The sequence below is a fragment of the Mustela lutreola genome, chromosome 1 (genome assembly GCF_030435805.1).
Source record: "Mustela lutreola isolate mMusLut2 chromosome 1, mMusLut2.pri, whole genome shotgun sequence".
In the NCBI taxonomy this organism is placed as follows: domain Eukaryota; kingdom Metazoa; phylum Chordata; class Mammalia; order Carnivora; family Mustelidae; genus Mustela; species Mustela lutreola.
In genome coordinates, this window is record NC_081290.1 from 147,993,804 (window position 1) to 148,020,143 (window position 26,340).

Below are 26,340 nucleotides of genomic sequence, written 5' to 3' on the forward strand. Positions count from 1 at the left end.
TCAGATTTCTTAGCGTAGTGATTCAAATAAGTAATTTCAAAAACTATCTTGAAATTCCAGGTTATTCCAGGATGTAATTAATGGTAGACCCTGAAGCCAAAAGACTACCTTTTGGTAGTTAGTCTGTTGGCTTTTTCTGTCAAGGGCTGTGATAATTCTGATTTCTTTTCTTTCTTTCTTTCTTTTTTTTTTTGACTGACTGCTTCCCTTTGTAGACCTTTCTCACATGCTGTAATAACATTAGGCTTAAAGAGGGATAAAACAGCATGTTCCTCAACGCTGCTCCCAGACTATCTTCTATTTCTCTCCTCCCTACAAAGTCAGCTTTTGCTTCTCGTATCATCAAACTACTTTAGTCATTCACTGACCATCAAATCTCTCCCTTCCATTTAAGGACTACTCTGGGCCATTTTCCACTCTCTTTTACTGCTCCTGTCATAATTTTTGATTTCAGCATGTTCATAGATGATCTTTGTATTAATAGCTTGTCTTCTTATCAGTAACCTCTCTCCTCCAGTGAACTTTCTTTTACCCTCCCTCAACCTTCTCATTCCTTTGGTGAAATCCTTGACCTTGTTATTACCAATAACTGCAATCCTTCTATAACCTCCATTTCAAATACCCCATTTTTCAACCACCACTCCCTATCTTTTCAGTTGTACCCAACAGTCCAACAACCCTTTGAACTCCCCCATTCCTTACACTTACTGTATCTTTTGATTCTATCACATTTTCACTATCCCTCAGCTTTTGTATCTTCATGTCCCTCTGAACTTGGCTAAATATCCCTCTCAGTCATTTATACCCTTACTACAATCCTGGTTACATACCACTCTTCATCTGCACACATAAAGCTGAAAATGGGTAGACAAAAAGTCAAGCCTGCTGACTAGGGAGCCCTTATGCCAAACAGCAATCACATTATATGTATTTGGTGGACAGTGAAGTCTACTTGCACACTTGCTAAGGGGAATATTCTAACAATTCTCTCCCGTCTTCAACATCATAAATTACTCTTTCCACTGACTCGTTCCTATTAGCACTCAAACATTCTATTATCTGACTCTATCTTTTCCCATTTCTTTACTTCTCCTTCCTTTTATATCAAGACTACTTCAAAGAGTTGCCTATAGTCAGTGCTCCAAATTCCTATGTATTTTTTCTGGACTCCATTTCAGACTTTAATGCCCATTATTCTATCAAAACACCTTATCAGGTCATCGCTACTCTACATACAGGTAAAACAAATAGCTAATTAATGGTTCTTAACTTAGTTTAACACTTACTGCATCTGACACAATTTATGACGTTTTCCTAAAGATAGAAAATCTTTCTTAACTTGGTTCTGGGACACAGCACTAATCTGATTTTCCTCCTATTTTCTTGGTCATTTTTCCTTACCTTCTAGGCTACTGAAAGTTGAGAGGTGCGCTAATAGTCACATTTTTCAATCTCTATTCATTCTTTAAGGTATTCTATTCTGATCTCATGGCTTTAAATACTATTTATATGCTGTTAACTCCTCAATTTCTATCTCTAGCCAGGATACCTCTCCTAACCCTAAAATTACATACCCATTTACCTGACTACCCAACATCTCTTCCTGAAGGTCTAACATGCATCTCCCAAATTAAAGTCCTTAAGTCCTCACCAAAATTTGCTTCTCTAGCAGTCTTGCCCATTCTGTTAAATGACAACTCCAGTCTTCCATTTACTCTAGCCAAAATTCTTGAAGTTATCTTTTACATGCCACAATAGCAAATTCTGTTCAATTTACCTTCATGAATCTGACCACTTCCCATCACTGTGGTCTAAGCCACTACTATTTCTCATATGCATTACTCTAATAGCTTCCTATCAGGTCTTTCTGCTTTACTCTTACCTCCTTCTACTTCAACTCTTGATGGTTCCTTCTCACTACACAAGCCAGGATGGATCCTTTTTAAGTAAAAGTCAGATCTGGATGTGAGGGCGATCTGGCTGTGACATCTATAACCCCACTGATCGCCAGGGTTGATTCGGATGATCTGGCTGGCTAGGTGGGTGTCCCCTTCCTCCCTCACCGCTCCATGTGCGTCCCACCCGAAGCTGCGCGCTCGGTCGAAGAGGTCGACCTTCCCCGATAGAGGAGAGGACCGTTCTTCGGTCAAGGGTATACAAGTAGCTGCGCTCCCCTGCCAGAACCTCCAAACAAGCTCTCAAGTATAAGTCAGATCATGTCACTTCGATCATGTCACTCCTCTCAATACCTGCAGTGGCTTCCCTACTCATTCTGAATAAAAGCCAAAGTCCTTAAAATAACTAATGAGGTACTGATCAGCCTCTATTACCTCCTGATGTCATCTCCACCTACTCTAGCTCTTGTTCATTCTGCTGCAGCCACACTGGCTCCCTGCTGTTCTTAGCACACATCAGACATGTTCTTGCTTCAGGGCTCTAACATTTTCTATTCCCTCTGCTTCTAATGCTATTCCCCCTAGTGAGTTACAAGACTCACTACTTCAAGTCTTTAATGTTTATTTCTAACTACAATACCTATAATATAGGTATAGTATAGAATAGTATAGTATAGAGTATAGTATAATATAGTATAAACTATAGTTTATTTCTAACTATATTAATGTTTATTTTCTAACTGTACTACCAAAAAATATACCCTAATGATTGTTTTTTCTTCCCTGATTTACTTCTTTAGCGCTTTCTACTATACCACACAGTATGTATTTCATATATACGGGTACACATGGTTTATGTACATATTTATTGTGGGTATATACATGTATTTATATACTCCTCCTCTCTACACAATATTTTTCCCACCCCAACTAAAAGATACTCAAGAGGGCAAGGATTTCTTGTATGTTCAGCCCAATGGCCAAACCAGTGCCCAGCACATCATAAAAGCTCAAATATTTCTGTTGAATAAACGAGAAAATGAATTTGGATATAGTAAATAATTTCTGATAGGTTAAACTGAATCAGAAATATTGTCAATATTTCATAGTGACAGTTATCCACTAAAGTATATACTGGAAAAGAAATTACCCAAGAGGAGACTAAGTATTTATGTAATAAAGAGAATTACGGTAACTAAAAGATCCACCCTACCCCCTTAAAACCTGTAAAAACTGGTCCAGTTTTCATAATGACTAGAAGAGAAAGAAATTAAATGACTTTTGAATTGCTACAAAAAAGCTTTCACTCTAAGTGATCCCTAACTGAAGAGTTTTTAGTTATTAAAATAAAGCTGGACACCATACAAATTACCTGGTGAATGAATGTCATGAAGTTCCTTCTACAGGAACTTTTATCACACAAAACTTTTATCACACAATTGCTGATGCTAAACTTTATTTCTGCCAAACTACTAAAGTGTTTCATCTGTTATTTCAAACCATTTTAAAAACCAAGTGACTGAAAGTGATGATGTATAGAAAAATAAAAACATACCAGAGATGATTAATAAGCTGATTTGTATAAGAAACAGAGATAAATTATAATCCATTTAAGACTAAGGAATATAAATTCTTTGTAGAACTCTTACTTGTGTCAACAATAATGACTAAATTTGTATATTATTTTCAAGAACTGGGGAGGAGGGATCCCTACTTTCTTTTTCAGTGACATACAGCACAGTGAAGCCGCAGGGGTGGGGGTAGTAACAGACTGCTGGAGACAAGAGAAACTTGAAGATATTTCAGATCTGAAAACAAACTGCTCAAAACAGGTACTCAAATAATGACCCTCACTGTCATTCTTCCAGTTGGGAGGAAAAAAAGGAAGTGAGAGGCATTATGGAAAGCATTTTTGGTCTAAGACCAAAATTATCATAACATCATGTGAAAGCATTTAAAAGACTGCTGTGCACAAATGACGCCTGGTATCACATAAAATATTCCAGCCCATGGTTACTCTAAGTTATTAGTCTTATAAAACATGTAAGTTGGGAGTGGTGTACAATTCTTGATTTCAGAGTCTTAAACTGAACAGGTTTCTAAGAAGGGACACCCAATTAATACTTTTTTACTCTTTCAGAAATTTATTAAATGTTCTTAAAATGTTTTTGAGGGGCATAACAAGATTTTAAACACGAAAAAAAAAATACCCTTTTGGTACAAATACAGGTCAGAACCCTTGGTTAACACTGACGAAACATTACTGTCAGGTAGCTGATACGGTACGAATATTTTCAGTATATGAGACAAATGTACTGATAAATGCAACACAACTACCACTATCATAAATGCCTAGCTAGCAGTCCCTGTGGGAGAGAGGGTAAAACAACAACAAAAACCCCCCAGCATAACCCCTCCCACACTCCTCCCCATGTTTTTGACAGTTATTTCTCACTCTTATGGACTTTACTACAAAAAAAAAAAAAAAAAAAAAAAGAGGGAGGGAGAAAATAGGTTTTCGTATTTTATGGGATGTGGGAGTTGGCTTTAGCCATCATGTCTAATAAAGCAGGCGCCTTCGCGCTCCTGATCTCCTGCAGTTTGTATAAAAACAGGGAACACAAGTCACCAAGAAGAAAGTGCCAAGTGCTTTAAAAGCGCACTAAAAAAGATACAGACGCTGAACCGGGAGGTTACTTGGGATAACCGAATACACGTTACTCTAAGAGAAAAGCAGAGCGACAACTGCCCATTATTGCTATAAAGACCGGGAACGGAGGATTCGACTCCATGGCGGCAAAATGCCATGACTCATTCCATAATTACCAAAGCAGCCGTAGAAAAAAAGGCTACGACTTCCTAGAATCAAATAGACACGTGTGACAATTTATCCATTTTACTGTGTCAGGGTAAGGATGGGGGAAAAAAGGGATGTTTTAAGTTCTGAAGTTGCCTTCTCTGGAAGGTTCAGCTTTCGGGCAAGAGTGTAGTCAAGGGGGAGTGGAGACGGTCGTATCTGGATCTCTGAGATGGCATCTAAGTCCATTCTGGTAGCCCCTGAGCGGGTGGCCAGCAACAGTGGCCGAGGTCCAGGTCAGCTGGAGGTGAGGAGTGACGTGCCTCCAAGCCCTCGGCCGTGCCCCCGCTCTGGTGGTTCCAGCTGTCCCTTCCCAGCCGGCTGCCGCGCGCCGCAGCGTTCGCCGCCGCCGACACCAGAGGCCTCGCCAAAGGCTCTCAGAGAATGTCCCTATAGTCTTTAAACCGTGTCACGCCGCAGTCAACAGACAAACCCTCCCGGGCTACTCACGTACCTGGAGAAAACGATCCCCTCGCAGAGGGGAGCTCAGAGGCCAAATCAGTTCTTCCTCTCACTTCTCCCTCATACGGCACGTTCCTACGGCCACCGGCCAAAATGGCGGTCCTTAGCCACCGCCTCGCGCATGCTTTAGGAACGTAGTGCGCGCGCGCGACAGAGAGCGACTGGCGGAGCCCGGGACTTGGTCCGGCCGGCGAGAACTGACGTCATTGAGCTGCGACTCCAACTTAACGTCGTCGGGAAAGCCGGGCTGTCCTGAGTGGGAGTGGCACGGAGCTGCTGGGCATCCGAAAAAGTTGTGTTGCTGCAAGCCGGGTCTGTAAGCTGTAAGTGCGTGGACTCCTCTCACCCCCCACCATGTGGAGACTGGTTCTAGCGCAAGCAGACGCGTTCTTATCCCAGTTTTCAATCCCCCTTTTTCCCTCCCGATCTCGAGGCCGCTGGAAAGCCATTGCCCATTCTAGCATTTTCATAACAGAGGTGTCAAGCGGGACCAGTAGAATCTGGCCCAAATACTGCTGGTGATGGCGATCTCTCCTTGGCCTCAGCCCATTCTTAAGTGTGTGGCCAGGAACCCAGGCTTTCCGAGCTCCGTGTTTTATCCACTTGGTGGCGTCCAGTACCACGTCGGGCAGTTGAATTCTGTTCCAGTGAGATGAGTCCCTCCCTCCCTTCCTTCCTTCTCTCTTTCTCTCTTTCTCCCTTCCTCCCTCCCTTCCTTCCTTCCTTCCTTTCTATACATATATATATATATATATATATATATATATATATTTTTTTTTTTTTTTTTTTTTTTTTTTTGGTCCAGTTTGACGTTTTGGAACGTTTGACAGCGACAGGATATTCAGCTTCTAGTGATAGTCACAGGTTTCCTTGTCTCATCCTAGTCTTTCCTTAGCTTGTAGAAGGTGACTACTTTGGCTTAGGACTGCACTTATTCATTCAGTAAATTGCTAATTGAGCATTTAAGTCTCAGGCCTTTCTGAATTTTACTTTCTAGGGATTTCACTCTTATTTAATGAGTATCATGTGCTGTGTTGAGATTAGGAAACAACAGATCTAAAAGGTGTCAAGGAGATGGTATGTTGAGTTCCTGGGTGAGGTTTCCAATAGCGGATATAACCATGTTCAGTGTCTGTAACTGCACTATGTAAACTGTTTTACATATTGCTCACTACTGGAGATTTTTTTTTTCATGTCTGCATAGATTTACCAGGATAACAAAAGAAGTAAAATTTGAGGTTTAGAATGGGTCGTTTATTCACTTCTATGCTTTGGAACCATTTTTCTGACATCTTCTATGTCATGTAAATGGAACTTTTGGCAACTTGGGAGAAGTGATTTTTCTCTGTATCACTTAATGGATTATTTAAAGTGGAGACCTGTATCTCATTGTGGTTTTGTTTGTATTTCTCTGATGATTAGTTGAGTATCTTTTCATGTTTCTGTTGTGAGATAATCACGTAATGCCTGTCAGAATGGCTAGAATAAAAAAGACATGAAATAAGAAGCGTTAGGAAGGCTGTTGGAGGAAAAGGAACCCTTCTGCACTGTTGGAGAGAACGTGAATTGGGCACTATGGAAAACAGTGTTTTAATTAATTACTTTTTCAAAAAATTAAGAATAGAATTACCATATAATCCAGTTACTCCACTACTGGGTAACTTACCCAAAGAAAGCAAAAACACTAGTACGAAAAGATATATGCACCCCTGCATTCACTGCAGCATTATTTACCAGAGGCAATATGTGGAAGCAACACAAATGTCCATCAGTAGATAAATAGATAAGGAAGATGTGGTATACACACACACACACACACACACACACGATGAAATATTAGTCATAAAAAAGAATGAGATCTTGCCATTTGCAACAACATGGGTGGACCTAGAAGGTATAAGACTAAGTGAAATAAATCTGATAGAGAAAGACAAATATCACATGATTTCACTCATGTGAAATTTAAGAAACAAAACAAAAAAATAAACAGACTCTTAAATACGGAGAACAAACTGGTAGTTCCTGAAGGGTAGGTGGGTAGGACAATGGGCGAAACAGATAAAGGGGATTGCGAGTAGACTTATTGTGGGGCACCTGGATGGCTCAGTTGGTGGAAGGTGGGACTCTTTTTTTTTTCTTATTAACATATAATGTATTATTTACTTCAGGGTACAGGTCTGTGAATCATCAGTCTTACACAGTTCACAGCACTCACCATAGCACATACCCTCCCCAGTGTCCAAAACCAAGCCACCCTATCTCTCCCACCCTGACCCCCCAGTAACCTCAGCTTGTTTTCTGAGATTAAGAGTCTCTTTTGGTTTGTCTTCCTCCCCGGTCCCATCTTGTTGCATTTTTTTCCCTCCCTACCCCCCCCATAACCTCCACCCCCCTACCTCAAATATCTCATATCAGAGAGATCATATAATAATTGTCTTTCTCTGATTGACTTATTTTGCTTTGCATAATACCCTCTAGTTCCATCCACATAGTTGCAAATGGCAAGATTTCATTTTTTGATGGCTACTTAGTATTCCATTATATATAACCCACATCTTTTTTTTTTTAAGATATTTTATTTTATTTTTTAAATTTATTTACTTGACAAACAGATCACAAGTAGACAGAGAGGCAGGCAGAGAGAGAGAGAGAGAGAGAGAGCGCGAGCGCAGAGAGCCTGATTCAGGGCTCGATCAGGACCCTGGGATCGTGACCTGAGGCAAAGGCAGAGGCTTTAACCCACTGAGCCTCCCAGGCACCCCACCCCACAATATCTTTATCCATTCATCTGTTGATGGATATTTAGGTTCTTTCCATAGTTTGGCTATTGTGGACATTGCTGCTATAAACATTCAGATGCACATGTGCCTTCGGATCCCTACATTTGTATCTTAAGGTAAATACTCAGTAGTGTGATTGCTGGGTCATAGGGTAGCTCTATTTTTAACTTTTTGAGGAACCTCCATACTGTTTCCTAGAGTGGCTACACAAGTTTGCATTTGGAAGGTGTGACTCTTGATCTTGGGGTTGTGGGTTTGAGCCCCACGTTAGGTGTAGAGATTACTTAAAAATAAAAATTAGGGGTGGCTGGGTAGCTCAGTTGGTTAAGTGACTGCCTTCAGCTCAGGTCATGATCCTGGAGTCCCAGGATCGAGTACCACATCGGGCTCTTAGCTCCATGGGGAGTCTGCTTCTCCCTCTGACCTTCTCCCCCTCCTGCTTTCTCTCTCTCTCAAATAAATAAATAAAATCTTAAAAAAAATTAAAATAAAAAAAAAGAGAAGACTTATTGTGAGGACTGAGAAATGTATAGAATTGCTGAATCATTATACTGTACACCTGAAATTAATATAACACTGTATGTTATTTATACTTTAATAAAATAAGTTATCAAAGTAAATTTACATTCAAAATAAATAAACTGGAAACTAATATTTACATATTCTTGGAATATAAGTATTTCTAAGAAAAAAGTCATTTGAATAAAGAATTTTTACTCAGAGGGGAGCCTGAGTGGCTCAGCTGATGGTGCATGCAACTCTGGATCTCAGGGTTGTGAGTTCGAGCGCCATGTTGCATATAAGAATTACTTAAAAATCTTCATTATTATTTCTGATGATTTATTTATGTATTTGACAGAGAGAGAGAGAGAGAGAGAGAGCACAAGCGGGGGAGGAGCAAAGGAAAAGGGAAAAGCAGGTTCATCACTGAGCAGGGAGTCCCATATGGGGCTTGATCCCAGGACTCTCACCCAAGGGGAGCTGCTTAACTGACTGAGACACCCAGGTGCCCCTTAAAAATAAAATATTTTAAAAAAAGGATTTTTTACTCAGGTATAGATTATATAGCATCATAGAATTATAGATCAAGTTGACCCCTATTACAGGTAAGGAAATAAAGCCCAGACCTGCCCAAAGTCTAGGCTAGTTAAAGGAGAGGCTGAAGTTAAAACCCTGATCCCATGCCCTTTGGCTACTGTACTCTACTGTTGTGCACATCTTGTAAGTCATAATACATTTTATTTTATTTTATTTAAGATTTTATTTATTTATTTGACAGAGAGAGAACACAAGCAGGCGGAGAGGCAGGCAGAGAGAGAGGGGGAAGTAGGCTCCCTGATGAGCAGAGAGCCCAATGCGAGGCTTGATCCCAGAACCCTGAGATCATGACCTGAGCCGAAGGCAGAGGTTTAACCGACTGAGCCACCCAGGCGCCCCCATAATACATTTTAGAAACAAAAACTGAATTCCCAAGATTTTTTTTTTTAAAGATTTTATCTATTTATTTGAGAGAGATTTATTGAGAGAGATCACAAGCAGGCAGAGAGGCAGGCAGAGAGAGAGGAGGAAGCAGGCTCCCCGCTGAGAAGAGAGCCAGACACGGGGCTCGATCCGAGGACACGGAGTTCATGACCTGAGCCACCCAGGCGCCCCCATAATACATTTTAGAAACAAAAACTGAATTCCCAAGATTTTTAATTACAGTAATTGAGTCATGTTACTTACATTTGAGAAATAGATGATTAATATCAAGGGTATATAAGTGATATATTTTGCTATTAGATTTTAATTTTTAGCCTTTGTAGAAGATGCTCAGATCCTGGTATAATGTGGGTATTTTTGTTTTCTATGTAGAATATCTAAAAAATGACCACACCAAACAAGACACCTCCTGGTGCTGACCCTAAGCAGTTGGAAAGGACTGGAACAGTGCGGGAAATTGGGTCACAAGCTGTTTGGTCACTCTCATCTTGCAAACCAGGTAAATCAAAACAAAACAAAAAAAGTTGTTTGTAATAACAACTTATAGTTTCCTCATATGCTGGATGCTAGACTTTAATATTCTTTTTTGTTTAGATGCTTTAATTCTAAGGTAAATTTAATTGAGTTTTTATTTGTTATATATCTGTTCCCATTTGCTTTACTAATATCCACTTCAATTTAACTGCATATTTCATAAGGTTTCTTCTTACCCTGTTCTATCTCTGCAATGATTTAGTTATTTGGTGAGCATTTTTTGTTGGCTCTTTCTCTAGATGAGATAAGTGGGTGATACACTTTTTGAGTGATTGTGTATTCCTAAATATTTTTTTAAAATCTTGGTTAGTATAGAATTTTGGGGTGTTAGTCCTTTTCTCAAAAATTTGTGGATACTATTTCACCATTTCCTTTTTGTTACGAATAAAAAGGCCTAAGCTTGTCTCTCTTTTTTTCTAGGTGATTTGTTCTTTCTTTCTGGAAAGCATTTAAACTTTTTCTGTTCTTTTTTTTTTTTTTTTTTTTTTTAAATCTTCATGCATCTGGATTTTTTTTTTTTTAAAGATTTTATTTATTTGACAGGCAGATCAGAAGCAGGCAGAAAGGCAGGCAGAGAGAGGGAGGAGGAAGCAGGCTCCCCACTGAGCAGAGAGCCTGATGTGGGGCTCGATCCCAGGAGCCTGGAATCATGACCTGAGCTGAAAGTAGAGGCTTTAACCCACTAAGCCACCCAGGCGTCCCTAAACTTTTTCTGTTCTTAGAGTTTAAGACTCTTGCCAGGATATGCCAAGATACTTGTGTATCTTTTTCATCTGTCTGACTTTTAATTTGATGGGCACTTTCAATTTGTAGACTAAAGCTCATAGAAAGTTTTCTAGCTTGAGGAACTTTATAATGTTATTGGTTTAATAGTCACTTTTCCTTTGGAAATTTGTTATTTATACGTTAAGACTCCTATAGCAGTATTCCCAACCAGACCTCTTTTTTCCTCTTAAGATTTCTTTCTCTTTCTTTTTATAAGTAATTTTTGAGGTATAATTTATGTTCAATAAAAGTTATCCTTTTAAGGTGTATAGTTGTATGAATTCTAACGAACACATACCATCACAATCAAATATAGACTATTTCCATTATCCAAAGAAATTCCCTCATGCCCCTTTCTGGTCAGTCTTCTGCCCCCTTACCAGCTCCCGACAACCTTTGATCTGTTTTATATCCTTTTAGTTATGTCTTTCCCTGTACATAGCTTTTCAGGTCTGGCTCTTTCACTTAGTATTTGTGATTTTTTTCCATGCTGTTACATGTATCAATAGTTTATTCCTTTTTATTGATAATTACTATTCCACTGTATGGATGTACTGTAGTTTATTTACTCACCAGTTAATGGACATTAGGTTTGTGGTAACCGCCTTCCAGGATGGTCCTGGTGATCCTTATCTCCTGATATTTGTGCCCTTCTGTTGACCTCTGCTGCACTGTCAGGATTGATCTCTGGAACTAGTAGGATATGCAGAAGTGATATTGTGTGATTTCTGAGATTAGATTGATCAAATACATTGTGACTGTGCCGTGTTCTCATTTGGATCACTCCTTCGGGAAAGCCAGCTGCCATTTTGTGAGGAAATAGTGGACCCTGTGGAGATGTTTGTGTGACAAGGAGCTCTGGCCTCCTGACAATAGCCTCTGAGGAACTGAGGCCTCTTGTCAGTAGCATATGAACAAGCCATCTTAGAATGGATCCTTCAGCCCCTGTCAAGATTTCAGATTAATTCCTTCAGATAACTTGACTGCAAATTCCTAAACATCCTGGAGCCAAAGTGCTCAATCAAGTTTCTCCCAAATTTCTATCTCATAGAAGTTGTGAAATAATGCATGTTTGGTGTTTTAAACTGCTGAGTTTTGGGGTAATTGTAATGCAGCAATGGTTAACCAAGATTGCTTCCCATACTAGGTGATTATGGATAGAGCTGCTGTAAGCATTCATGTACATATTTTTGTGTGGATATATGTTTTCTTTTTTTGGGTAAATACTCAGGAGTAAAATTCTGTAGGAGTAGAATTTGTTTTTATTTCTTCATTCCCAGTCTATACCTTTTATTTCCTTTTCCTGTCTTACTGTGTTAGGTAAGACTTCCAATATGATACTGCAGGGGAATGGTGAAAAGGGACATCCTTCTAATTCTTGATCTCAGAGGGAAGGCTCTTAGGTTCTCACCGTTAAGTATGGTTGGTTAGCTGTTGGTTTTTTCATTTGTATATAAAGTTGAGGAGGTTCCTTTCTATTCTTAGTTTTCTGGTAGATATCATGTTGAATGGATGTTGGATGTTGTCAAATGCTATCTCTATTGATATGATCTTTTTTTTTTCTTCTTTAGCCTGTTGATATGATGGATTACATTAATTAATTTTGGAATGTTGAACTAGCTTTGCATGCCTGGAATAAATCCTACTTAGTTGTGATATAAAATTCTTTTTATACATGGTTTTTATTTGCTAGTATTTCTTGAGGATTTTGTATTTGTGTTCATGAGAGATACTGTTCTTTCAGTATCTTCTGTTTTTTGTAGTGTCTTTGTTTGGTTTTGGTATTAGGTAATGCTGCCCTCATGGAACGAGTTAGCAAATATTTTCTCTGCTTCTGTTTTCTGGAAGAGACTGTAGAGAATTTGTATTATTTCTTTGTTACATAATTGATAGACGTCTATTGAAACCACCTAGCCCTGGTGATTTCTTTTGGAAGGTTATTAATTTTTTATTCAATTTCTGTATTATATGTAGGATTATTCAGATTATCTATTTCTCCTTGTCTGAATTTTGTTGTATTGTGTCTTTCAGGGAATTGATCCATTTTATTGAAGATATTAAATTTGTGGGCATAAAATTGTTTATAATACTCTTTTATTTTCCTTTCAGTTATCCATGAGATTAGTAGGGATGGCCCCTCTTTTGTTTCTGATATCAGTAATTTGTGTCTTCTATCTTTTTTTCTTGGTGAACCATGGTAGAGGTATATTAATTTTGTTGACCTTTCAAAAAATAGCTTGTGGTAACTTCTCTTTTAATTTACCTGTTTTCAGTTTCATTCATTTCTGTTCCGATTATCATTATTTCTTCTCCTTATTTTGGGTTTAATTTACTCTTCTTTTCCTTGTTTTTAAGGTGAAAACTTAGATTACTGACTCTAACTGATTCTAAGTTTCTCTTCTTGTCTAACATACATACTCCATATTATAAATTTCTCTGTAAGCACTGTTCTCACTGATTCTACCGTTTTTGGTAATTTTTATTTTTTCAATCAGTTTCAAATATTTTACAGTTTCTTTTGATACTTCTTCCTTGATTCATCTGTAAATGTCAATTTGATCAAGCTAGTTGATGGTGCTATTCAGTTCAACTAATTTACTAATTTTCTATCTGGGATAAAGGCTAAGATTCAGAATTTAAAATTATTTAGATATCCTTGTTTTTGTTTGCCTTGGTATTTTTGCATTTCCTTAGAGACTCATTAAAGGGAGTCTAAGTTTATAGTTCTTTTTTTTTTTTTAAGATTTTATTTATTTATTTGATATACACAGAATTCACAAGTAGGCAGAGAGGCAGGCAGAAGTGGGGGGGAAGCAGGTTCCTGCTGAGCAGAGAGCTGGATGTGGGGCTCGATCCCTAGACCCTGAGATCATGACCCGAGCGGAAGGCAGAGGCTTAACTCACTGAGCCGCCCAGGCACCCCAGTGCTTTGAATTGTAATCTCATGGTATTAATATAGGAGCCCTATTGATACAGTGGTAAGTTGTAGGGGTAACAGAAGTATTCTATAATCCTGTGACTAGATCTTAGTCTTTTAGTGGGTGTATATCCATGGCTGTGACCTTTACAGGTGCTTCTCACTCCCCCGCCCCCCAACTTATGTGGGAGACAGGAAAGCTAGAGGAGTCTGAAGTTGAGTGTTTTTCTTTCCCCATGTCAGTTAGGCTCTAGTACAACCCATGTTAGTTATACTCTAAAACAGTTTTCGTAGAAGTCAGGTCTTTGTTGAAGAGAGCACAATGCTCTGAGTGTATTTCACAGTGATTACTTTCCCCCTCCCTCTGCAGGAAGCACTGGAGAATTTTCTTTCGTCTTTATCCTGAAGGGAACCTGGTGGGGCTCCTAGGTAAAATTCAGGAAAAGGTAGATCTCTTCCTAAGGCTGGGCTTTTAGGAGTTTTTCTCTCTCAACATCATCCATACTCAGTCTCCAGCCATTAGTCAGTTAGCAGTTACTCTAATAAAGTTTTCAAACCAGTTGCTGATTCTAGCAGCAGTTGCTGCTTCTGGTAAGCTGTGATTCTCTGTATTCACCTGTTTCTTCAGTTTCCTGTGTGGTGGTGGTTTGCCCTGTGACCTCAGTTCTCTGTTGGACTTAAGAAGTATGACTGGTTTTCAGTTAATTCAGCTTTGTTGCTGTTGTTATGAGGATGAGTGACATTTTCTAAGCCCTTTGCATATCAGACTGGAAGCTGGAAGTTTTTCCTTTCCTTTTAAACTATATATATCTTTATATTTGAAGTGAGTTTCTTATAGACAGCATTGGGTCTTGGTTTCTAATTTAATCCAATATTCTTTATCTTTTCATTGGGAATGTTTAGATCATTTATTGATATCATTAGATTTGAAACTACTGTCTTGAAATTTGTTTTCTTTTTTCTTGTTTTTTTTTTCTTTCTTTCTTTTTCTATCTGTTTTTGGATATATTCAGTATGTTTTATCTCCACTGTTGACTTACTGGTTATACATCATTTTTTTTTTTTAAAGATTTTATTTATTTATTTGACAGACAGAGATCACAAGTAGGCAGAGAGGCAGACAGAGAGAGAGGAGGAAGCAGGCTCCCCACTGAGCAGAGAGCCCAATATAGGGCTTGATCCCAGGACCCTGGGATCATGGCCTGAGCCGAAAGCAGTGGCTTTAACCCACTGAGCTCCCCGGGCACCCCAGTTATACATCATTTTTGAAATTTTTGAGTGGTGGCCTAAGGTTTACAATATATATCTTTAATTATCACAGTTTACCTTCAAGTAGTAGTATACCACCATAGATAATGGTGTATGAATCCTTCAGCAGTGTACTTCCAGTTTCTCTCCTCAGTCTTTTATGCCATTTGTGTTATACATTTTATTTTTAGATATTTTAAGCTTCAGGATATATTATTGCTATTTTTGTTTTAAATGGTAAATTATCGTTTAGAGCAATTAAAAATTAAAAAAATTTTTATGTTTACATTAATTTTTTAAAATTTTTGGAACTTAATTTCTTTGAATAAATCAAATTCTATCTGGTATCATAATCCTCCTACCTGAAGAACTTTCTCTTTTTTTTTTTTTTTTTTTAAGTCTTTTAAAAAAATATTTATTTGTCAGAGAGTAGAGAGAGAGCAGAGCAGGGAGAACGGCAGGCAGAGAGAAAACCAGGTTCCCTGCTGAATAAGAACCCTGATGCGGGACTTGATCCCAGGACCCCGGGATCATGACCTGAGCTGAAGGCAGACTTTTTTTTTTTAAAGATTTTATTTATTTATTTGACAGAGAGAGAGAGACAGCAGAAGAGGGAACACAAGCAGGGGGAGTGGGGGAGGGAGAAGCAGGCTTCCCACTGAGCAGAGAGCCTGATGTGGGGCTCGATCCCAGGACCCTGGGATCAGGACCTGAGCAGAAGGCAGACACTTAATGATGAGCCACCCAAGCGCCCCTGAAGGCAGACGTTTAACCACCTGAGTTTTTTGTATTGCAGGTCCGCTAGGATTGTTTGTTTGAAGAATTTTTCATTTTGCTTTTATTACTGTGGTATATTTTCTCTGAATGGGATTCTAGCTTGGCAGATTTTTCATTTTTTTTTTAAATAGGATAATGCCTTTATATTTTTTAAAAAAGATTTTATTTATTTATTTGACAGAGAGAGATCACAAGTAGACGGAGAGGCAGGCAGAGAGAGAAAGAGGAGGAAGCAGGCTCCTTGCTAAGAAGAGAGCCTGATGTGGGGCTCGATCCCAGGACCCTGAGATCATGACCTGCACCGAAGGCAGAGGCTTAACCCACTGAGCCACCCAGGTGCCCCTGGATTTTTCATTTTTTTACTTTAAAGATGTCATTCCATTATTTCCTGGCTTGCATGGTTTTGTTTTTTTTTTTTTTTTTTAAGAGAAATCTGCTCTAGTCAATGTAGCTTTTGTTCCTAGCTGCCTTTAAGATTTTATCTTTGATTTTCAGTAGAATAAGTATGATGTGTCGGAGTAAGTACTTGGGTATTTAATATGGCTTGAGATTCACTGAGATTCTTGGATATTCTGGTCTGATGTTTTGCTTTATTTAATGAAAATTCTTGGCCATTATTTCTTCAAGTATTTCTTTTGCCCCATTCCTTCTCTGTTGTCCTTCTGAGAATTCAGTTATACATATGCTAGACCATTTGATTTTTCTAGGCCATTTTTTATTCATAGCTTTTAGATGCTTTATTTTTCCCTCATTTTGTTTTGCTGTGGATTTTTTTAAATTGATCTAGCTTCAAGTCTACAGGTTCTTTCTTTGGCTTTGTTGAGTTTCATGTCTGATATGATGGTTTTTTTTTATTTTTTTATTTTATTTATTTTTTTTTTTTTAAGATTTTATTTATTCATTTGACAGACAGAGATCACAAGGAGGCAGAGAAGCAGGCAGAGAGAGAGAGAAGGAAGCAAGCTCCCCGCTGAGCAGAGAGCCCGATGCGGGGCTCGATTCCAGGACCCTAGGATCATGACCTGAGCTGAAGGCAGAGGCTTTAACCCACTGAGCCACCCAGGCGCCCCTGATATGGTGGTTTTTTATTTATAGCTTTTCCATTGACTTTTTTTTTTAAGATTTTATTTATTTATTTGACACAGAGAGAGAGAGAGATTGAGATCACAAGTAGGCAGAGCAGCAGGCAGAGGGAGAGGGGGAGGCAGGCTCTCTGCTGAGCAGAGAGCCTGATGCGGGGCTCGATCCCAGGACCCTGAGGCAAAGGCAAAGGCTTTAACCCACTGAGCCACCCAGGCGCCCCTCCATTGACTCTTAAAAGAGTTTTCATCTCTGTTGAAAGAAATTCCCTATCTGTTCCAGCATATCCTCCATCGTTCACTATAGATTCTTTAACATGTCAATCATAATTTTTTATTTTTAATTTAATTTTATTTTTTCTTAAAGATTTGGTGGAGAGGCTTGTGCCAGAGGAGGTGTTTTGTTTTGTTTTGTTTTGTTTTCTTTTTGTTTTAATTCTAGTGAGTTAACATACAGTGCAATATTAGTTAGAGGTGTACAGTATAGTGATTCAACACTTCCATACCACACCGGTGCTCATCATAACAAGTACACTCCTTAATCCCCATCAGTTATTTCACCCATCCCCCCACCCTCTCCCTTCTGATAACCATCAGTTTGGCCTTTATAGTTAAGACTGTTTCTTGGTTGCCTTTCTCTTTTTTACCCCCCTTTGCTTGTTTGTATTTTTTCTTAAATTCCACATATGAGTGAATTTATATGGTATTTGTCTTTCTCTGACTGACATGTCATTTAGCATAATACTCTGTAGCTCTATCCATGATAGTTGGAAATATCAAGATTTCATTTTTTATGGCTGAATGATATTCCATTGTGTGTGCGCGTGCGCACATGCACGCACACACATACAGACACCACATCTTCTTTTATTTATTTATTTATTTGAGAGAGAGAGATTGAGCGCACATGTACACAGGCAGGGGGAGCCGTGAGAGGGAGAAGCAGACTCCCCGCTGAGCGGGGAGCCCAAGATGAGACTTGATCCCTGGACTTTGGGATCATGATCTGAGCTGAAGGCAGATGCTTAACAACTGAGTCACTCAGGTGCTTCGACACCACCTTTTCTTTAGCCATTCATCAGCTGATAGACACTTGGGCTATTTCCATAATTTGGCTATTGTAGTTAATGCCGCTATAAACATTGGAGTGCATGTATCCCTTTGAATTAGTATTTTTTTCTTTGGGGAAATACCTAGTAGGGCAATTGCTGGATCAAAGGGTAGTTCTATTTTTAGCTTTTTGAGGAACCTTCATACTGTTTTCCACAGTGGCTGCATCAGTTTGCATTCCTGCCAGCAATGCAGGAGGGTTCCCCTTTTTCCACATCCTTGCCAATACCTTATTTCTTGTGTTGTTGATTTTAGTTATTTTTATAGGAGTGAGGTAATACGTCATTGTAGTTTCGATTTGTATTTCCCTGATGATCAGTGTTGTTGAACACCTTTCATGTGTCTGTTGGCTATCTATATGTGTTTGTTTTTTTGGGTGTTGAGTTTTACAAGTTCTTTACATATTTTGGATACTAACCATTTATCAGATATGTCATTTGCAAATATCTTCTCCCATTCTGTTAGTTGCCTTTTAGTTGTGTTGAATGTCTCCTTCACTGTGCAGAAGCTTTTTATTTTGATGAAGTCCCAATAATTTACTTTTGCTTTTGTTTACCTTGCCTCAAGAGACATATCTAGAATGAAGTTGCTATGGTTGATGTCAAAGAGGTTACTGCCTGAGTTCTTCAGGCACGGGAGTTTTTTTTAATGTTTCTCCATTATTAGTTTTCAACTATCTCTGTACTCCTGTGCTTCAGAGTGTGTCTCTTTCCATGTTCTTGCCTTGTCTTCAGTAGTGGATTGCTGTGTCTTGTCACTCAGTGCAGGCTTCTCTGTTTTCCTGGTCCAGCTATTATTTTAGCCCTTGTGTGCCTGGCCTCTAAAGTAGGGCTTTCTCAGTATTTTGGTCCCCCATACCTATGATAGCCAAACTCTGCCTTGGATCTGTGGCTAGTCTTTTGTGGGAGAGTTTTCTGCACCCCCCCATCCCCCACCTGAGGAAGGGTTGTTCCCTGCATCTACCCCAGGTATAGAGCGTTTTTTCTTTTAATCTTCTCCCAGTAGAGAAGGGTCTGTCCTGGAGTCAGTAGGTTTGATGCTCATCCTCCAGCAGCTTAAGTCCTTTGTTCTGTTGGAGAGAAGGGTTTGGGAAGAACAGTAGGTCTTTTGGCTTTTCCTGCAGTGGTGGTCAGTTCTTTTCTTCACGCATCTACCATTGAAGTATGTTTTCTGGTCTCCTCTAAATCTTTCTGTTACATAGACAGTGAAGGCCCTTGGAAAAGATTCTGAGAGTCAGTGTGCATTCCCCTTAGATTCGGGACTACCAGGGTTGCTGTCCTTTTATGCTAGCCCACACTTGGCCTTTAACAGGTTGTTTAGCAGGGTCTGCCTAATGTCTTATGTGTCTGTTTGGCCACTGTTCCTTCCTCCCATGCTCTACCACAATTGGGACAGGCTATATATCATTTTTCTCCTGAGGTTGAGAGGTGCTCCTTCTTGGGTTTTAGACTTTTTGGTTGCTGCATTTTTTTCAAGCTCTTATGTTTTCAAGAAAAATGATGAGTTTGTAGTTTATCTAGCCTCTTCTTGTTTGAATGGAAGTGATGCATTTTTTCCCAGCTTTCTACATCCTGGGCTGCTGCAGAAGTTTCTAACATTCTTTATAGTATAAAATAGTTCTATGAATTTGCTCAAATTGAATACCTACCTTTGCTTGATCTAGTAGCATAATTTAGCTGGTGCCTTATTGTATCAATAATGGGGTGTAAGTCAGTGTCAGTTCATATCCCTTGATGCAATGAAGTTTGCAGAGGGCAATGTATAATTGGCTCCCTGAAGATGCCCCACAGCTCTGACAGCTTGGAGGTACAGAATAGAACAGTAGTTCTACTGCCAGGAGAGTGGTGGGATCACTACAAAATGTGTTAAGTATGAAAGTCATGTAGTTTATCAGTGTTGTGTCAAACGTTGTACTTGCATCACCTTTGGGTCCCTCAGTGAACTATCATTAGGTGATTATTTTCTACATAGAGTGAATGACTGCTCTTTATTAATGAGAAGCAGAATGAGAAGGTTGTTTAACCTTTGCTTCTCTATGGTTAGATATTTTTCATTTCTAGGCAGCAGATAATTGCTGAAGTCTGTTAACTCTTTAATAGAGCAAAAGTTATAAAAGACAGAATCCTTGCTATCAAGGAGTTCACAATTTAGTGGAGGGATTAAAACTTTAAACAAGTCATTATAATGCAGTGTAATAATTTATAACTCTTTTTTAGTGCTTACTAAATGACAGGTCCTGTTCTAAGTACTTTACATGTGTATGCAGTACGTATTGTTATTGTTATCATTTTCTAAATGAGCAAACTATAGTACAGAAAGTTAAGTAATTTGGCAGTGATCACATAATTAATGGGAATGCTATGACTCAAGGCAGTCAGGTTCCACAGTGTCATATTGCTTTCCACAAAGTATGGGTTCAATATTGACCCAGAGGAAGAAGTGATTGATCCTGCTTAACAGATCAGGGAAGGCTTCATGGAGATGCTTGTTCTTCATGATGGAACAAGAAGAGGATTTCACTGAATAAAAACATAAAGGGAAGGGGGCGCCTGGGTGGCTCAGATGGTTAAGCATCTGCCTTCGGCTCAGGTCATGATCTTTAGGTCCTAGGGTCAAGCCCCATTTCGGGCTCCTGGCTCAGGAGGAGCCTGCTTCTCCTTGCCCTCTGCCTCTCCCCCTGTTTATGTTCTCTCTCTCTCTCTTTCTGTCTCAAATTAGTAAATAAGATCTTAAAAACAAACAAACAAAAAGGACATAAAGGCAAGAGGAACAGTAGGCACAAAGGTGTAGAGCTTAGACAAAACACAGCTCATTCAACAGTTTTAAGTAAAACTAGAATAAAAGGAAGTGGCGTAGGTAAATCTAGCTAGTTAGGTAGAGGGCTGATCATAGAGGGCTTTGTTAAATAGTTGGTACTTTATTGTACAGAGCTCTTAAAAAGTTTTAGGTAGCAGAGTAAAACATTCAGTATTTTTTCACATTTGAGAAGTTTAGAGGATGGATTGAAGTGAAGCAAAGTTAGAGGTAAAGAAATCATTTAGAAGACAAGGAATAATTTAGGGGAGAAGTGATATAAGGAAGACTTTAAATAAACTTTCTAAATCTTTTTTAAGTTATTTTTTTTTTTAAGATTTTTATTTATTTATTTGACAGAGAGAGGCACAGCTCATGACCTGAGCTGAAGGCAGACGCTTAACAGACTGAGCCACCCAGGTGCCCCAAACTTTCAAAATGTAAAATAACAGTTTGTGGGAGGTACAAATTTACTTGCCTGCTACAGTGTGGTAGGTGGTATAGAGCTTTGCAAAATTACTCTGTCTTTGGAAATAGTGGTCCATTATTTCACTCAGATTGAAGTTGGAATGTATTTAGTAGATTCAGCCTAGTTGAAGACGCATCACAAACAGTTCCACAATTCAGCACAATTGTCAGTCTCTGTCCAAGAGACTAGAAAAACTAAAGGTCAGATTTGTGTGACTGCTAGCATTATAACAGAGTCTTATTACAATAAATTAATCATTTAATTTCATAAGCCCTAAATTCTTATCATGTTGGGCAACAAAATTAGGGGATAAATAGGTACATCTTCTGTGTTTGACTCTATATTTGATGCTTTATAAGCCAACAAAAATAAGTATTTCATGAGGTTGTGTTTTGTGGACATCTGATCCATGACATATTTTCCACTCGATTCATATATTTTACCAAGACATTTCTTTTATGAGTTAATTTTGAGAGGCATAATTGGATGATGTAAGTTGTTTTTCTTAAAAAAATAACTGAATTTTAATTTTTTTAACGTTATGCCATAACTGACAATTGTGATCAGTGAGTCACTTTCTGGTTGAATAGCAATATGTGCTTTGGAGAAAATAAAGCAACAATATAATAAATAGACCAAGAAAGGCTTTTCTTGGAAAATGAAATTTGTGCTGAGATGTAAATGTTAGAAGAATCCATTGTGCAGAGATTTCACAGAAGAACCTTGCTGACAGAGGAAATAGCTACTTCAAAGGCCCTAAGCTAAATGGTTTGGAATGCTTGAGTTTCAGAAAGAAGTCTAGTGGGCCAGTGGATGGTGGGTAAGGAGGAGAAGTGGTAGAAGATTAGGCTGGAGACATAATTAGACAGAGGCAGGTTGAATTCTGGTAGAATTTGGATTTGAAGTACAATTTGGATCTGAAGTACAAGCAGGTGCCTTTGGAGATGTTAAGCAGGAAAGAGAGATGATCTGATACAGGTTTTTTTTTTTAAATTTCTATGGCAGAATTAATTAATTAATTGATTTTTTTGAGGGGGGAGGGGCAGAGGGAAAGGGAGAATCTTTTTGTTGTTCTCAAAAAATTCACTACGGCCATTGAGAATAACGGCTGGTAGGAGAATAATGGTGTAGACTGGTGGAAGAATGACTAATACAATAATTTGTGTCAGATGATGTTGAATTGGAATAGGCTCATGGTGGATGATAGGGAGAGAGATGATGGCTTTGGGATGTATTTTTAGAGGTGGAAAAATTATGACTTACTAAAGGAAAGGAGAAATTCAAGACTGACTCTTAGGCGTCTGGCTGAATAACTCATTATTATTACTTCTTAAGTTGAGAAAGTGAGGTGGGAGGAAATACATAGGTTTTGGTTCAAAAAAGTTATGATTCAGACACATTAGTTTTGAGATCAGCATTCTAGTGAGATATTTATTAGGCAATTGAGTGTAGAAGTTTGGAGCTCTGGGGAGAGGTCTGGGTGGAGACACAAAGTTGAGTTATCAATATATTGATGATATTGTAAGCTTGGGACTGGATTGACTCCCCTAAGGAGAGATTGTTTTTAGAAAAAAGAGTAAAGTCTCAGGGCTCCTTCAAGATGTAGAGATCTGGAAAACAGTAAGAATAAGAATCAGCAAAGGGAACTAAGGAGAAGTAACTGCTGAACTAGTTGGTAAACTAGGAGAGTGGGAGATCATGGATAGAAGCCAAGAGAAGACAGTGTAATCAAGAAGTTAATTAATTCTTCATATCTTTATTTTCTTTCTTTTTTCTTAAATTGAAGTATTCTGGACATGCAATATTGTATTAGTTTCAGGTATACACCATAATGTTTTGACAATTCTGTATATTACACGATGCTTACACCTTGGTGAGTATAGTAATCATCACCATACGTTATTATAGTATTATTGACTACATTCTCTATGCTTTACTTTAATTTTACCCATAAAATCATGACCTGAGCTGAAATCACAAGTCAGATGCTTAACTGACTGAGCCATTTAGATGCGCCCTTCCCCTGTCTTCCCTACACTTTTTTTTTTGACAGGTCTTGCTAAACATTTGTCAATTTTATCTTTTCAAAGAACCAGCTCTCATTATGTATTTTTTTTTAGCCTATTTCATTTATTTCTGCTCTGCCCTTTATTATTTCTTTCCTTCTACTAACTTTGGGCTTTGTTTCTTGTTCTTTTTTTAGTTCCTTTAAGTTTAAGATTAGATTGTTTATTTGAGACTTTTCTTGTTTCTTGAGGCAGGCCTGTATCTCTGTAAAGTTCCCTTTTAGATCTGCTCTTACCTGGTCACAAATATTTTGAACTGCTATGTTTCTATGTTTTTTTGTTCCCAGGTATTTTTCCATTTCCTTTTTGCTTTCTTTGTTGATCTGTTGGGGTATGTGTGTGTTTAAGATTTTATTCATTTATTTGACAGACAGAGATCACAAGCAGGCAGAGAGGCAGACAGAGAGAGAGGAGGAAGCAGGCTCCCTGCTGAGCAGAGAGTCCGATGCGGGGCTGGATCTCAGGACCCTGGGATCATGACCTGAGTGGAAGGCAGAGGCTTTAACCCACTGAGCCACCCTGGCACCCTGATCTGTTGGTGTTTTAATAGCATGTTGTTTAGCCTTCATGCGTTTGTGTTTGTTTCTTCATTTCTTTATTATAGCACTTAACACTTTATATTGTAATTTATCTGCTTAAGTCCCTTAGTGCTGGCCAGTAGAAGGTATTGGACTGTACAGTGAGATAGCTGCTAGCTATGTGTGAGTACTTTAAATGTGACTAGTATTCCTGAGAAATAAGATTTTAAATTTTACTTTTTTTTTTTAAAGATTTTATTTATTTATTTGACAGAGAGAGATCACAAGTAGGCAGAGAGGCAGGCAGAGAGAGAGAGAGGAGGAAACAGGCTTCCCGCTGAGCAGAGAGCCCGATGCGGGACTCGATCCCAGGACTCTGAGATCATGACCTGAGCCGAAGGCAGCGGCTTAACCCACTGAGCCACCCAGGTGCCCAATTTTACTTATTTTTAATTAGTTTAAATGTAAATAGTTATAGCATAGATAGTGCATTAAATAGATGAACTCTTCCACAGAGACCTCACGTAATCTATCTTTGTGTCTTCAGAGTAAAGATAATACCCTAGTTATAATAGCGCCTTAGCAAATATGAAGATATTTGAGTTAAAAGATATGTTTTAGGTGGCAATGGCTGTTTTATTCCTAAAGGTAATCTAAGCTAGGCTAGTCAGATGTATCTCATCTATTGATGTTGTGTTAGTTAGCTCTTGCTGCACTAATGGTGTTTAACAAACCCTAATCTCTCAGTGCTGTATTATAACAACAAAACTTATTTCTTGCTTGGTTATGACCTGGCTCTAGGTTGTGAATTCGGTCCAGGCATGATGTCTTAGTGGGGTGCCAAAATTCAAAAGGCCAAGCCAGACCTTGCAAGCACATTTAAAACCTCTGTTTGGGGGTGCCTAGATGGCTTGGTTGGTTGAATGTTCAGCTTTTGATTTCAGCTCAGGTCATGATCTCGGGGATCCTGGGATGAGCCCTGCATCAGGCTGTAAGCCTGGTTCAGAGTCTGCTTGTCCCTGTCTTTCCCTCTGCTCCTCCCCCAACTCATGCACTCCCTCTCCGTCTCTCTCAGGTTCTCTCTCTCTCAAATAAATAAATAAAATCTTTATAAATAAATTAAATTAGACCACTGTTTGTGTCACATCCACCCACATTGTGTTGACCAAAACAAGTCATGATTAAGCTCCAATATGACGAGTACAGAATGATTTTCTTCCCATGGAGGATGGCTAGAGAAGAGTGGCTATTTACTAAGCAGCAACAGTAACCATAGGTTAGTGCTGGTTTTCTTTTCCTTAGAGATGTGGTTCTCATCTGGGGATGATTTTGCCCCATAGGAGACATTTAGTAATGTCTGCAGTTGTTTTTGATTGATACAACTATCTGCATGGGGAGGACAGTGACTGACAGCTAGTGGATAGAGGCCAGAGATGCTGCTAAATATCTTATAATGCTCAGGACACCCTGCCCCTGAAGGAATTATCCAGTGCACAGCATCACTAGTGCCCAGGTTGAGATGACTTGCCATAAAACAGTAGTTCTAAAATTTTAGCATGTATCAGAATCACCTGTAGGATTTATTAAAATACAGACTCTCAAAGGAGTTAACTCTGAAAGTTTCTGATGTAGATCTGGAATTCCTAACAAGTTCCCAAATGACAATGATGCTGCTGATCAAGGGACCATACTGTAAGAACCACGGCTTTTTTAAGAATCAGTACATCGTGTAAAAGTTTTTTTCTGGATGATATCATTTGTGTGCATTATCATAGTACCTGTTAAAGCACTTATCGCAAATTTGTCTTTTAGTTCTTTTATTTGGACTAAAAGAATAGAGATATACTCAGTGGGGCAGCTTTGGAAAAGAAGTTTACTCTCTCAGTCATGGCATTGGTACAAACAGATATTTATAAAATGTTCTATTTGTGAGACATGTTTTGAACAAGTAGAAGCTGATAATCTTGCTTAGTACTCCAGAGGAGAAGATTTAGGCTGATTGGTTCTTGATGAGATTGCAGAGATTGTACTTAACTTAATTGTACTGTTGTAGTTTTATAACCAGTATCTTAAAAACAAATTTAAAATGATTAGTCTTGAGTTACAGGACATCTCTTATTCTGGATATGTTATTTAATTTTTTTGTTTAATGTTTATTTTGCTTGATAAGAACAAGCACCATTTTATGAAAGTCTTTGAGCTCACACAGATAAAATTGTGAAATGAAGAGAAAGAAAAACTAGCCAAATAGCTAAAACAAAGTTAGTGACAAAGGTCTTTTTATCATAGAACATTTAATGGTGGAGCTCTTAATGAAGAGTCATATAATTGAGTTATTTTCTGTTAGGGAATTCACAAGCTGGAAGAAGAAAAAGGTATTTAAAACTTAAGAACTCTTTAATTGATAGCAAAATAACTTGAAGAAATAAATGTTCTGGATTAGCCCTAAAAATAATATATGAAGAAAGAACAGAAGCATGGTCTAACATAGCACTGTCCAATAGAAGTATAATGCAAGTTGCATGTGTAATTTAAATTTTTCTAATAGCTACATTAAAAAGGATAAATTGGTGAAATTAGTTATAACA

General features: G+C 38.5%; 2 protein-coding genes across 4 annotated transcripts in view; one reads left to right on the forward strand and one right to left on the reverse strand.

Moving 5' to 3' along the window:
• The window catches only part of ABCE1 (ATP binding cassette subfamily E member 1), a 33,119-nt gene extending 27,760 nt beyond the window's left edge, over positions 1–5,359 (reverse strand). The window contains exon 1 of the mRNA XM_059176141.1: positions 5,207–5,359. The gene's annotated coding sequence lies outside the window, so the exon portion shown is untranslated. The remainder of the gene's footprint in view (positions 1–5,206) is intronic.
• Positions 5,360–5,410: 51 nt separating this feature from the next.
• The window catches only part of ANAPC10 (anaphase promoting complex subunit 10), a 104,567-nt gene continuing 83,637 nt past the window's right edge, over positions 5,411–26,340 (forward strand). The window contains exons 1-2 of one of the 3 annotated variants that reach the window (XM_059176176.1): positions 5,411–5,537; positions 9,849–9,975. In XM_059176176.1, the coding sequence (XP_059032159.1) occupies positions 9,861–9,975 (115 nt within the window). In that variant the 5' untranslated portion in view covers positions 5,411–5,537; positions 9,849–9,860. The remainder of the gene's footprint in view (positions 5,538–9,848; positions 9,976–26,340) is intronic. The other 2 variants (XM_059176155.1, XM_059176166.1) reach the window with 2 other exon arrangements.